A 13,855-nucleotide genomic window follows, 5' to 3' on the forward strand; every position below is an offset into this window, starting at 1 on the left:
TATTACATACTTTGATCCAAATAAAATGTAAACATATTTTGGCAAAACTACAAAAGATGGAATAATCTGCTAATCAGGTGTTCGGTCAGTGTTACCCAATGCCATTAAAACACAACGTCACATGTCTTACTTGTCTGGGATATATGTGCTAACTGACCATTTGACTATCTAAAATAAACTAACCATCAAACTGTAGTTGGAGTTTGTTTTGAGAATTTAAATCAACCGATACTAGTGTTTACTTTTGAAGTAAGAGACGGGAGCATGATTAGACTTGTTTCACTGTTTATCAAAACTAAATAAGGTTCCAATTTGCTTCATAAGACAAAGTAATGTAGTTCCAATGTCAGCAAAAACCAAAATACAGCACCAAATACCAACTGTATTAATATTTCAATACAACACACTACTTTTCTGTTGAAAAGGCAAACACAATAAAAAAAATTATGAGTCTGCACCTCACTACCCAATGGGATGATGACACTCTGTAGTCTAATCAGGATCAGCTTAGCCTTCACTTTTTATAACCAGTTGAATTTTTCCTAATTATTGCACAATGTATCACTTAATTTAATACATCAGTATGCTTTCTGTCTGTACAAACTAACTATTATTAAAAGCAGGTGCCAAATGTACCCACTTGACCTTTTTAAATCCTGTTTCGGTGGTATTTTGTGTGTGAGGGTCATTTTCATACCCCATAAGTAATGTACTGTCATGATTAATGAGTTTAAACATGAACCGTGTAGCATTTATCATACTATCATCAATCTTATGTTATCATATGCTAAACATTCTACTTCAACCATGAGAGTGAAACTACAGAATCTTCAAATTACATTGTAATATTGCAAGTAAATCAACAGCCCACAACATCTTATGGTGGCTAATCTAACAACACACAACTGTGAGGCTGTGTCTGCTTTGTTGTTGTACTGAGCACTGGTTAATTAAAAGGGAATGTTTTGTGTAGCTGTCATCCTCTGCCTCTTGTGCACACAGGATGAGACAGAGTCGGCGTAATTACCATCTAAAGAGATCCTGCTTTTCTCATAATGCCATCAACTACTTCAAGCTGCCCACCAGTCAAAAGTTCTATTAACATCTTTTAGACTGGAGGAGCAACATCAGACTCATTACAGTTTATAAATAAACAAAGTGTAATTAAAAGTATTTTTCTGTCTAGTCATCCATGATCATTCAATAATTAGCTTACACAGTCACAGGGCTGGCTTCTGAAATGAAGTCGCTGTTTGGAGTGAAGTCGTGTTTCCGGACGGCTCTAGTTTTGATATGGCTGCAGCAACAGAGGCAACAACTGCCAAAGCAGGTCTAAGAAGTGATAAAGTGACACTATATGATGTTTTAGAGGGACACTGTGTTTACATACCCTTAAATGTTTGGAAAGAGACAGCTAAACAAAGATTTTAAGAGGCGCCCCAGGAGCACCCAAGTGCTGCAGCCTGCAGGCCAGACTTCTGCCTGTCATCAGAGCCTGGTGTCTTTCGGTGCTTAACATGATAAAGAACCACCTACTTTGACGGGAAAGGGACACCTGATTTACATCTACATTTATGACATTTAGCAGATGTTCCTGTCCAGAGAGAGGCTTATAAACGGGCTTTGCTGTTCACTAGAAAATATATGGAGATAGTGTGATACGTCCAGAGCTGTGTCAAAAGACAACTGTAAGTGGGGATGCTGCAAAAGACAGTATGGATACCTAGATTTGAAGAGTCACAGTACTCAACAGCTACCAACACACACACAGACACACACCACTGTGTCTGAATATCAACATTTCAAAGGTTTAGACAGGAGTGCAATCACAAGTCTTTAATAAGTGCAAGATTAGTGCTGATTTAAGCACTCGTCCTCATGCTTGTCTTCCATACGTTTTAAGGAACGGTGGGTAAGGCTCTCTGTACAGATCACTTTTTGCCCGTTGCTGTCAGGTACAAAGGTTGGTCCATATTTGGCTTTGCACTTTGTACTGAACTTAGGAAGACTGAAGACAAGCCTCGCCTATGTGTTCTAGATCAGTTTCAAGGTCCTGATGGCATGCATAGGAGGACCAGCCAGGAGGGAGTTGCAGTAGTCAAGTCTTGAAATGACAAGGGACTAAACAAGCACCTGGGTGGCCTAACCAAATCACCTTGCTGGTAACAGATAAAATACCACTCAGCCAATCAGCTTGTTGTTGATAAATAAAGCCCTGTATTTCAACAAAAGGGTTGGTTACGTTAAGAGTGGAGGAGGTCTGGCGATAGACAGTGTCAAAATAAAAGTCACTAATACAAACAAAGCAGTAAAACGAAACACTATTAAACAAAATGCTAAAATTGCTGTATCCCTCATTTACCTTTTTCTTTATTATGGAACATCTGATTAAGGAAAAACTGGTATAGCGTTATATATTATTGGCGCTACTTTGTACTTCCATGGTTTTGAAAAAATATATTGAAGCTTTAAGCAGGAACGTTCATTCAAACAGTGAATTTATGAATGAGTAATTCATCTTTATTGTCTTCACTGTTAATTAGCAAATTAGCTGAATCGAGCTATTCATATTCCAAATAATCGCTTTCTTGCAAAATGACCAACCACAGACTGCACTGTTTGTGTAGTAGTTTGTGTAGTAGAATGCCAGCTTCACTTTGAAAACATTGTTGTATTACTTTTAAAGATGTGGTGGTATGAATTTTATTCCCTTTTTTTATTTCTAACAAGATACTGTATCTTTCCCCAAAGGCACACTGTTGTCACGGTGCACAGAGTAGACTGCTTGCAAAAAACAAACAAACAAACAAAAAAAAAACCAGATGTGTGGACAGCCAGTCAGAATGCAACTGTCAAAATCCTGAGAGTTCTGTGGCCAGCTTAGCGTGCAATAGATATCAGACTGTCCGTACTTCTGTAGACGAAGCTTCAGGATAAGGCTGAGACTAGCATGAAATCCGGGACACAACAAACTGTTATATATATATAAATTAAAAAAAAAAAAAAAAAAAAAAAAAAAAAAAATATATATATATATATATATATATATATATATATATATATATATATATATATATATATATATACACACAAATACAATATTAATGTACACAGTGCACCCAAAGATGGCAAAAGTCAGACACTGAATATTTGCCAAACCAGCCAAGCATGAGGCTTGATTGAGGCTAGAAACATCTAGATATGTGTGGCTTGGGCCTAAGGATCATCTACACAAAGAGCAGGCCAACCTTTACAATGAGCAGTGAAGATGCTGAGTAAAGAGAAATAGTTTAGATATGGTTTCGGCACGAGCCGTGTCACTAAAGAAAAAGCAGGAGGATCTGGGAGATGGATACAATAACTCCACTTGTCTCTATTAAGGATGGCAGAAGGGTTCAGATGTTGCAGTTTGCCTTCTCTAGAGAAAGTGATTTTTAAAACTGATGGACTCTTAAGAGTGTCTCAAACACCCTGTTTGGGGGGAAAACCACACATTCTGACCCTGTCTTCTCACCAGTTGTGAAAAGTGGTGTCTTTTGATCCTAGACCAGTATGATATCCAGGACAGAGAGCCAATTCCTACGACTATAACTGTCATAGAGGTTTTAAAAGCAAGACTATATACGGCCCCTCTGCGGTGCCAGCAGCACATTACCCAATTTTTGCTTTTGTGCTCAGGTTGAAAGCGAGAGAAACACATTCCATCTAAAAAGCTATCTAGAAACCTTTAAAGGCCACCAGATCACTTAGAGCGAATTGGACAGGTGCCCGATGAACTGCTTGACTAAAGAGAGAGGCTTTTAGCACTTCATAGAAGCCATTGTCCAAAATGGAAAGTAGAAAAATCACTGAACTATGGTTGGCAACAACTACTCCATAATTGAATCTTAGCACTAAATACAGGAAATATTACAAAAACAATTCCAACTTTTTGGTCATTCAGTGAGATAAAATGAAATCTAATGCGGATACAACTGGGAATTAGTGTGAACTTGAATTTTCAGACTCAGAACATCCTACTTTCCACTTAAGAGTGTTCCCACAGCTTCAACTATTCAAGGCTGTAAAAACCAAAACAAACAAAAAAATCATTCAGAAAAACTGTTCACATTAAGTTTGTATGTATAGCAAGATATTTTAACCTAAAATCACACCAGCCAAACAAGTCGTACAAGCTTAAATTCAAGATCTCTGTAATGCAGTTTTTACTAGTAATAATATCAGATCTATGGCTCTATTAAGCCATTCAGAATAGTCATGTTGGCAGCATGACAATGTTGTTTTGATTTTTATGTTATCATTGACTTTGGATTTTTACTCTCCCTTATCATCAGCCAATACACATTTAGAGGCAAATGTTTGGACCCCTTGGTCAAGTGATGTGTTTTCTGAGTGAAAATAGTGAGCAGAGAACATAGTTCTGCTTACTTTAATGTGCACATAATAAAACAAATATTGTATTTGTTATCATTGACTTGATTTTCACTCTCCCTTATCTCGAATTAGATTAGTAAAAACCCCAGTTGCAGATATTTACAATAACTTTATAGTAGTAAAAATTGTGATTTCAGATGTAATTCTAAAATGTAATTCTTACTACAAAAGGTTCAGGTCTACATATCTGTAAATGTATTCTGACTCGTACAAATGCTAATTCAATGCAGTGTTGACATTAGTAAAGTTTTGACATTAGTAAAAACCCCAGTTGCAGATATTTACAATAACTTTATAGTAGTAAAAAATTGTGATTTCAGATGTAATTCTAAAATGTAATTCTTACTAGAAAAGGTTCAGGTCTACATATCTGTAAATGTATTCTGACTAGTACAAATGCTAATTCAATGCAGTTTTGACATTTTTAATGTGCATTTAGGATAGGTTCAGTTTTAGGTCTCTAGAACAGCATTTTACTAGTCAGGATTACACTGAAGATAACTGGAATCACAATTTCTGTTAATCTGAGGTTTACTAGTAAACTGAGTTAGGACTTTGCTGGTGTGATTTTAGGCTAAAATGGCTTGCAATATGTGTATTTATGATCAAGTATCAACATGAGCTTCTCTACGTTCAAGTGATGGAATTGAAACTCAGAGCAAGACCAAGCACTATAAGCAGCTCCAGTTTTGTGAGTGAGAAGCAGAGGTAGGTCATTTTTCTTATTTAATATCATCTTATTTAATCTTACTTAGTCATGAATTCAGCATTAACCCTTATAACAGCAAACTGCTACTATTACTATTACTAACAGTCTCAAGGTAGGGTCTCCTACTTTATCTCCTGACAGCATGATAACGCAGGGTGCCAACATCACGCTTTGCCACATGACAATTTAGGTCAAGTTAATTGGGTGTTGTTTCATTCTACCGTGCACCAGGGGTGAGAGAGGACATCTCTGCTGCAGGGCCACTCTGGAGACCTTTACCTGACCTGATTAGAAGAAAACGTGAGATATCATGTCGGTGTTTGGCCTAATCCCCAGTCAATCATCATTTGAAGGCCTTCCTCTTTTGTTCTTGAGCTTAATTTGTTACTATCAGAAGTGCATGATCATCAGCCAATACACATTTTGAGGCAAATGTTTGCACCCCTTGGTCAAGTGATGTGTTTTCTGAGTGAAAATAGAGTGCAGAGAACATAGTTCTGCATACTTTAATGTGCAAATAATAAAAAAAATATATTGTTTTTACATGCAAAAATGCCATATTTACATTAGTTTCCTGTATAAAGACTTTATTAGTCAACAAAACAGGTTTTAGACTATAATGATAACTGATTAGATGAGTGCACAAATCTAATGGATGTATTGCCACCCATGACAATGCATTTCCATTCCTTTCAGCTCACTCAGATGGGTATCACAGCGGATAACACCACCCACACAAAACAAAGAGGTCATTTTTCATTTAGTAAGCCTCTTAATATTACATTCACTTACTACCGTAAAATGCTTTAGAAAGAACTTCTATTAAATAATAAAGTAATGTAAATACTGTCATGTGTTGTTCTGTGATCATGTTCTTTGTTCACTATGTGTTTTGTTCATTAAAGACAGAAGCGTTAGCTCACGTTCTTGAAGCCACGGTAGAGGATCTGCAGCTCCTTACGAGAGAAGCGTGTCTGAGCCTCCAGCTGCTCCAGGCCCTCGGGCCGGTGACGCACAGCCGACAGCTCCAGCTCATCCTCAACACTGTCTGTGGAAGAAAACCATACAAACAAGTCAGTTACAATTGTCCTGCTGGGACTCTGGGACACTGGACAACAACTAAGAATCTGACCAGAAGGTTTAACCTTATGCCACAGGCCTCCAAGTGGCTATTTCACCGGTAGAACGTAAATGAACTGGGTGGGTTTCTTTTGTTTAAATCTGCCACCAGAGGAGTTATGGTGCATGCATGGTCATGCTGGCACATTGTAAAATAGATCCGCCTGTAGACTGGCACAGAGCTTTCTCTAGGCTACCCTATTTTTATTGCTGTGCGAAGAAGCTCAAGCAATGTTTTTGTTCTTGTTGGTTACACTGTTTTTGTCCCCCTAACTGAGCATGATCAGAGCATAGTTTGGATCGATGAAAGCTTTTTCTTTTTTTTAAATCAGAGTAAAATGACAAAAAGGTAAGCAATATGTGATTAACATACCTGTTCATATATTGCCTTGCATTTCTGACACAAACTAAATACAAATTAGTGTTCAGGTAAGTTAGCAACTTTGTTAATTAGATTATCATACATCAAGTAAATGCAACAGTGAGATGTCATGTTATTAGTAGAGAAATTTAGATTAAAAAAAATGGTGGGCAGTCATGGGCCTGTGGGAAGCAGTTAAGTAACCACTCAATTGACTGAGATTTAGCAGCTAGAACCATCACCAAAACTGTAGTCTCGCATACGAATAATAAGTTAATATAGAATAAGTTATAGAATTGGACATAGGTATCCAGTTCTTATGAAGAAAGGGATCTTGTTCATCATCTTAGTTCTGGAATATCATTTTTTTTTGGTTCATGTCCATGTTTCAGAGGAGAGCATTCGAACATTGAGTACATTCTTCTGTAATATACTGTCATATATATTGTATTTATTACTGTATTTACTGTGTTTTTATGACAGCAATCTTGGATCAGTGTCAAACTGTATTATTGAAGGTTATAATATTAGAAGAGTAACAATGGAACTTTTATTATATTCTTTTATTTTATTTTAACTATTATTTTATTAATTATTTTTATGCTTTTTTTACTTTATCTGTGAATATACTTGGATATGCCACCATCACAACAATGATTAATTAAATATACACCAACAAACACAATCCAAGGCAGAAAAGTTAAAAAGCTAAAAACAGTTTCCACTATGTAAAATATTTCAAAGCTCTAATTTCAACAAAAACTGAAGAATGCTTTTCTAAAAAAAATGTAACAATATAACTTGATATAATTCAGCTACAGTACTACTATAAGAACAGTCAACTCCCCCCTGGGTTTTTATTATTCTGATTACCATTAAAGATGGTGATTACCATTAAACAAACAGGGCGTGAGTTTGGAGCAGAGCTGTTTGTGGCCACTGAGCATAAAACACAGTGATGGGTAAAAACAGGACAATGTCCTTTTGGCTCAGTGTTTCAAATACAACCTCTCTCCTTCAGATCTGCTGTGTCTTGCTGTCTCCACATCCCATTAGACACCTGATAAAAGCTAAAATGAATTCAGAGCAAAGAGCCAGCACCCTTCAGCTCCTGTTCGAGCTGATAATCCAGGGCTTTTGGTGTCTGCTGGGGCACTGGACTGTAGTAAATATCTCCACACTACGCTGTCATAGTTGAAGGTCTGCACAGCAAAATAACTGATGAGATGAATTATAAAAAAATACTTCCAGTCTGGCTGAGCCACATTTGAAAATACTGGAAATGCACACAATGACTGTACACACAGTACTGTTGGTAACAATGCTTGGTGATAACCATAACATATGCATTATAAATGATCTGGCTATTTAATTAAAAGTGATTAAAAGGGTTAAATAAAATTGAACTAATTTGTGTAATCTCTGAATTATGTATCAAAGCTATGTGTTATAACTGTGTATTGACTATTTTTTATTAAAGGACATTGTGCTGTTCATGGATTCATCTGTAAATGTAATCTACTGCTGTATTGCATGGCTAGGTGGAAGAATTTGTTATTGCAAATAGCATCAAATAAAGGTGTAATGATATATGTTTTCTCACTGAACTGTCACGGTACTGATGTTGCGGTTACGTTTCAAAACTGTGATGCTAGAAAATGTAAAATAATAATAATAATAATAATAATAATAATAATAATAAATCACATTTGTCTGCAGTGACTGGTTATTATCCAGTAACACCAGTCACTAATGTTGAGAGTAAAGGTGATCAGATACAGAGCAGCCAGTAAATCCCAGCTCAGCTTCTCAACAGCTTAAAACTATTAAGATCACCTTAGTATTAGTATTAAGATTGTAGAGACAGTGTTTAATGTGAAGCTCACTCTACCATTTAACAACCATCCTTAATTTGTTATGCTAAGAAGGAAACTCAGCCCAGTAGCTGACAACAGAAGACGTTTATCAAAATCAAAGAAGCATGTCCAAGTATGACTGAACTACATACATATATACTTTAAAAAGATTAAATTAACAGACATAAAAGAACACTATAGTGAGTAAACGTGGATGCAGGTGGGTCTTGAGAAGAACGTTTGGGAACTCCTGCCTTAAGCTGTAAGATGTTATCAGATTAGTTGCATCTTATGCTGTCTTCTAGTCTTCTGCATTTGAAGGGTTTTTAATGCATTTCCCCAGTTGTACCCCTTAATTAACAGTAAAATTATAGTTATGTACAGCCTTTTGTGGCTTATTACTACGCTTTAGAGGCAGGTTTGGACATTTTAACTCCAATTACAGCCTTTTCTTTTAACTGAACTGACCAACAGAAACAGATCTCCAGACACGTTGCCAGTATAGCTTAAAAGAATTGTGAACCAAAGTGTATAAGACAATATCAGCCATACAGTGTAGAGCTGTAACCAGACACAAGAGTACAGCAAGAAATACAGCTGATTCAATCAGATTGACTTAAAATGTGACAAAATGGAATACAGCTCTTCTGAAGTCACAGCTTTGTTTTCTTATCCCTTCTAAAACAGGTTAAAAGTCACATTTTTTGATAATTCTGTGTTGAACAAACTGCTATGATAATCGGGTGAAGCTGAATCAAATTTGGTGTTTGCAGCTCTGATTTGTACAGAATAGGAAAATGTTGGAACTTCCTCTAATATTCATTTAATTCCATTTTTTTTAAACCAGAGGAAAGGTTAACTTTTAAAAGAACATCTCATCTAGACTTTAAGACCTTTCATGGTAGGGCTGCACAATATATTGTTTTAGCATCGTCATTGCAATATGGGCATGCCCAATAGTCACATGTTATGTAATGCACATGCTATTAAATGCTACAATTTTTTTGATACAATGAGAAAGTTCACACTACTTTTACACTACTTTTCCATAGGCAGATCACTTGAGGTCATTATTAATCTCAAGACATGTTGGATCCTTTTGATTTCTGGTAAGATGTGGTAAAAAATCCTGCTTTTTTTATATCATAATATACATATAGAAGAAAAAAATTTTCATTTTTTTTTTTTTCAATATCATACAGCCCTATTTCATTGCCATGCTGAGACAATTCATGGGCATAATCTCAGAAAAAAGGAAGAAGGCTAATTACAAAATATACAATTCATCAACTTTAATTTATTTTTATTGAATGGAATAACAATAAATCTTGAGCAACTGGGCAAGTGTGCTGTGATATGATCCAAACATCATTAGACTTACATTGGACTTTCTTCTTTATCTGCAAATGAGCTGCATTATGTCACAAAGTACAAGGAGGACAAGAATTCTGCATTCTGGTCTTATAATGTCACACAGTCCTTGTATGACAGTGGGTCACTGTGTGTCAAGGTGCTTACTGTAACTCTTCATGCGAGGAAAAGTAATGGCTCATATGTGACCTCATGAAGTATCCTATCACATGTTGGGCTGACAGCTAGACCATATCTACCACCCTGGAGAGTTCAGCTCCAACACTCTGGCTCTATCATTCAAATTTACACAATACCAAATCAGAACAGTAAAAAAAAATCAAATGTTTATTTCTGTTACACTTCTGTTGACAACTTGGTTAATAAAAGACTAAACATTATGGTTTAAACGTTTAGGTCCAGTTATGAACCAGCATCCCCAGATCCAATAACCTCTACACTGATGCTCAAAATGTTAGCATGATGGCTTTGAGTAGCAGCACTGAACAAAAACATATGAGATTGGATTTATGCTATGCTGTTGTGCAAAGTTTGCCATACAAACAGAACGGATGCTATATACAGTACTGAAAAGGCTTATATGACTCAATACTGAAACCCTTTTTGGTGGTAAAGGTATCACTTTTAAAAAAGGTTCTATATAGAATCAGTTATAAAAAGTCTTTTTTTTTTAGCATCAGAAGAAAAAGCATTTAGGCATCAAAATGTTTTTTTTTTAGTGGTCATGGTTCTATGCTATAGAGTGTAGAAGAACGCATTGGTGGGCAGTGCATGATGGTTGAATTAATTTACAGTTGAACTGTTGCAGAATCCTTGGGCTAGCAGTGTAGAAACTTCAAATCTCATATAAATTAAAGCCACATTCAGTTAAAATGCACTATTCCATTCTATTCAACACCACGTCCTGCAGTCAACACTCATACTGACGTTAAGAACTTGTTACTTGATAAGATCAATGAAGTGTGATAAGGGAAAGACTTCAAACTGAATAATATCCCTTCGTCGCCAAGTCCACTGATACCCGGCCTGTTTAAAAACACAAACACAGCCCGAGAGTGGGACAGAGGAAATCAGCAGTCTGAGGAGATAAGATCCCAGCCCAAACTGTAGAATATAAACTGGAGAGTCGGTGCAGCAGGTATACTGTGAGCAGACATATCCTGGGCCTTCTATCAGTGGAAAAAAAACAGAGAGAGCAAGCGAGAGAAAATCAGAACAGGGAGAGATAGATATGAGAAATGAGGCTATGGAGAGATAGGGAGGGAGACTCATAAAGGGACTTGGCATCAGAACAGCGCGATGAGAGAAGTGTGCTTTCGTGTGTTTCCAGGGAGAACTTGCTTTGGATACTGGCAGACGGCTTTTTGGCAGCAGAGCACAGGAAGAGCTTCCGGAGACGTGCGCTGACTCCCCGCCTGTTGCCGTTCTGAGGGCAGGCGTAACCTAGGAGATACAGTATGAGCATCACCACGGATACCGGCGTCCAGCTGGACATGAGGTTGAAAGCATGCACAACAGGTGGATCCGGAGCACGGACGGCTGGAGATGCAATGTGTAGAAGTGTAGAAGCGGTCTTGGTTAGTAATGGGTTGATGGATGAGGGTTTCAGTAGCGGGAGGGAATGGGACATTAGTTGGGACATAAAAGAACGTGATCTGGATGAAACAACACTAGATTATAACAAAGGGAAAATATGGCTGCTTTGAGTGTCGCCACAGACGTAGCATATTTGTAAAAGATTATTGTATTTCAAAACAGTTTTTTATGAAACTAAAAAGGGTTCTTCTGTGGCATCTTAGTGAAACCTCCTCATGGTATTAAAAAAAGTAAAAATGTACTTTTATCTTGTTAAATCCAATAATTTCGATGGGACAGAGAAGGGCTAGACTGTATGACCAAAAATGTGTATCACTAATCTTTTTTTTATTTTGTTGGTTTCACTATATTACTGTATATTCATTAATTAATCAATTAAATCAGCCAAAATATTAGCACCACTGATGGGCAAAGTGAAGAACATTGATTATCTTTATCTACAGTAGCATCAGTCAAGGGGTAGGACAAATTAGGCAGCCAGTGAACACTGATTTCTTGAAGGTGATGCGTTTAAAAAAACAGAAAAAATGGTCAAGCGTAAACATCTGAGCAGCTTTGACAAGAACCAAATTGTGATGCCTAGATGACTGGGTTAGAGCATCTCCAAAACTCCTGACAGGTCTTGTGTTTTTTTCTGGTAATCTGGTAGGTGGTCTGTACCTACCAAAAGTGGTCAAAGAAAGGACAATCGGTGAACCAGGGAAATGGGTCATGGGCACTTAAGACTCACTGACATGATCCATGGAGGCCTCACCTTACACCTAACAGCACTTAAAGGATCTGCTTGTAATGTCATGGGGCCAGATACCAGAGGACACCTTCAGAGGTCTTGCACACCTCGAATGGTCAGATCTGTGGTGGTGGCACAAGGGGGACCTACACAATATTAGGCAGGTGGTGTTACTGTTACAGCTGATCGGTGTATAATGAAGGATCTATAGGAGCACTATAGGATTTGCTTGGCCCCACAAAATAAAATATGAAGGAATCAGTATGCATGAAAAAGCGTAATAATAGAAATAATTTTCATTTTTATATTTTAGTATTTAAATGGCTGTTGATCACTCATTATTACCTTGGTTTTAGTCAAAATCTAGATTGCAAATAACAAGCATGACAGCAAGCCTGCCTTTGAAGGTCAATGTTTAAAGAAAAGTGCAGTTTTACTCCAGAGAGACTTTTTTAACATCATTGTAGTGTGTCCAGAAAGTGTTTGGCATCACCGTTCAGGGTTGTGTGTGTGTGTGTGCACATGAGTGTGGAAGGAGAGAGTGTGGGAGAGAGAAAAAGTGAGCTAGCACAAAAAAAAAGCTCAGCTTGTGATCAGCTGGTTGAGAGCTCGGCTCTACTGACTGTATTTCGTTACAGTAGTAGTGGGTTCATCTCTAATATTGTGAGCTTGCTGAGTAGTAAGCTGGTTTATTTTAAATAAGGTGGACGCAAAAATTGCCCCGGGGGCCTTGGAGAGTGAGCACATGTGTGCTAGCCTTCTGTTACTAACAATACATTAAGCATTTGTGCTAATTTAGCAAAAGGTAACTACATGGGTAAAAATAATAATAACCAATCACTGTCATCTGCATTGCATTGGGAACTAGTCTACAACTCAGCTTTCTCTTTTCCTCTAAGCAGAGACAGAACCCCAAAACAACAGTTTGAGAGCAAAGCGATTGACTTTGCTGTAATGAAAATGCTTCTCTCAGTCCTCTTTCCACTGCTGTGCTCTCATGCAGCGGCGATTTGACTTCAGGGCTGGGGTTTCGTATAATGATCCATTTAGAAAGCTTGCTTTTAGTTTGTATCCTACATGCTATGTCTCTTGGGAAGAACTTTCTAAAATGTAAAAAAAATGGACATAAGCGGACGTGGCCAACACCACTGAGGCTGAAGTTATCATCTTAATCATCAGCTTCCTAGTCCATTCCGTTCCATCTTACCTGGTGCAGTAGTAGTCTGATGACTGAACAAGCTGCACTTTTTAAGGTAGAAAAGGAAATTCCAATAAGACGCATAGCTCAGCTTCATCTGAACACTGCAGTTGGTGTGAACCCAGCATAGTTTTAAAGAACCCCATGGAGGTTCATGCCCAAGAGCCTAGGATTTATAAATCACGGGTCCCCTAGGACAGTACAGTATGTCAGAGCTGTATAGGGCCTCTTATATTTCTTTCATTTTTCTCAAAACTGGCTTTCCTGTGGAATCTCTCCAAACAACCCTTCTTCATTTTCTTTATTTAAAGGTTGTCTTTATTTTAAGAGTGCAATAACATGACAAAATAAGTATGTACATTATTTTTAATATGAATGAGTCTGAAATGACAAATCATTAATCTAGCCAATAATAAACATTAAACATTATTAACTATTACTAGACTAGTTACACAGGTTGTTGTATATGGTATATATATAT

The 13,855-nt window shown here is 37.2% G+C and overlaps 1 protein-coding gene across 5 annotated transcripts in view; it reads right to left on the reverse strand.

Moving 5' to 3' along the window:
* The window catches only part of kcnip4a (potassium voltage-gated channel interacting protein 4a), a 130,937-nt gene that overhangs the window by 14,076 nt on the left and 103,006 nt on the right, over nucleotides 1-13,855 (reverse strand). For all 5 annotated transcript variants that reach the window (XM_072687781.1, XM_072687783.1, XM_072687779.1 and 2 more), the window contains exon 2: nucleotides 6,067-6,191. In XM_072687781.1, the coding sequence (XP_072543882.1) occupies nucleotides 6,067-6,191 (125 nt within the window). The remainder of the gene's footprint in view (nucleotides 1-6,066; nucleotides 6,192-13,855) is intronic.

This window comes from Salminus brasiliensis, chromosome 9, assembly GCF_030463535.1.
Source record: "Salminus brasiliensis chromosome 9, fSalBra1.hap2, whole genome shotgun sequence".
NCBI lineage: Eukaryota > Metazoa > Chordata > Actinopteri > Characiformes > Bryconidae > Salminus > Salminus brasiliensis.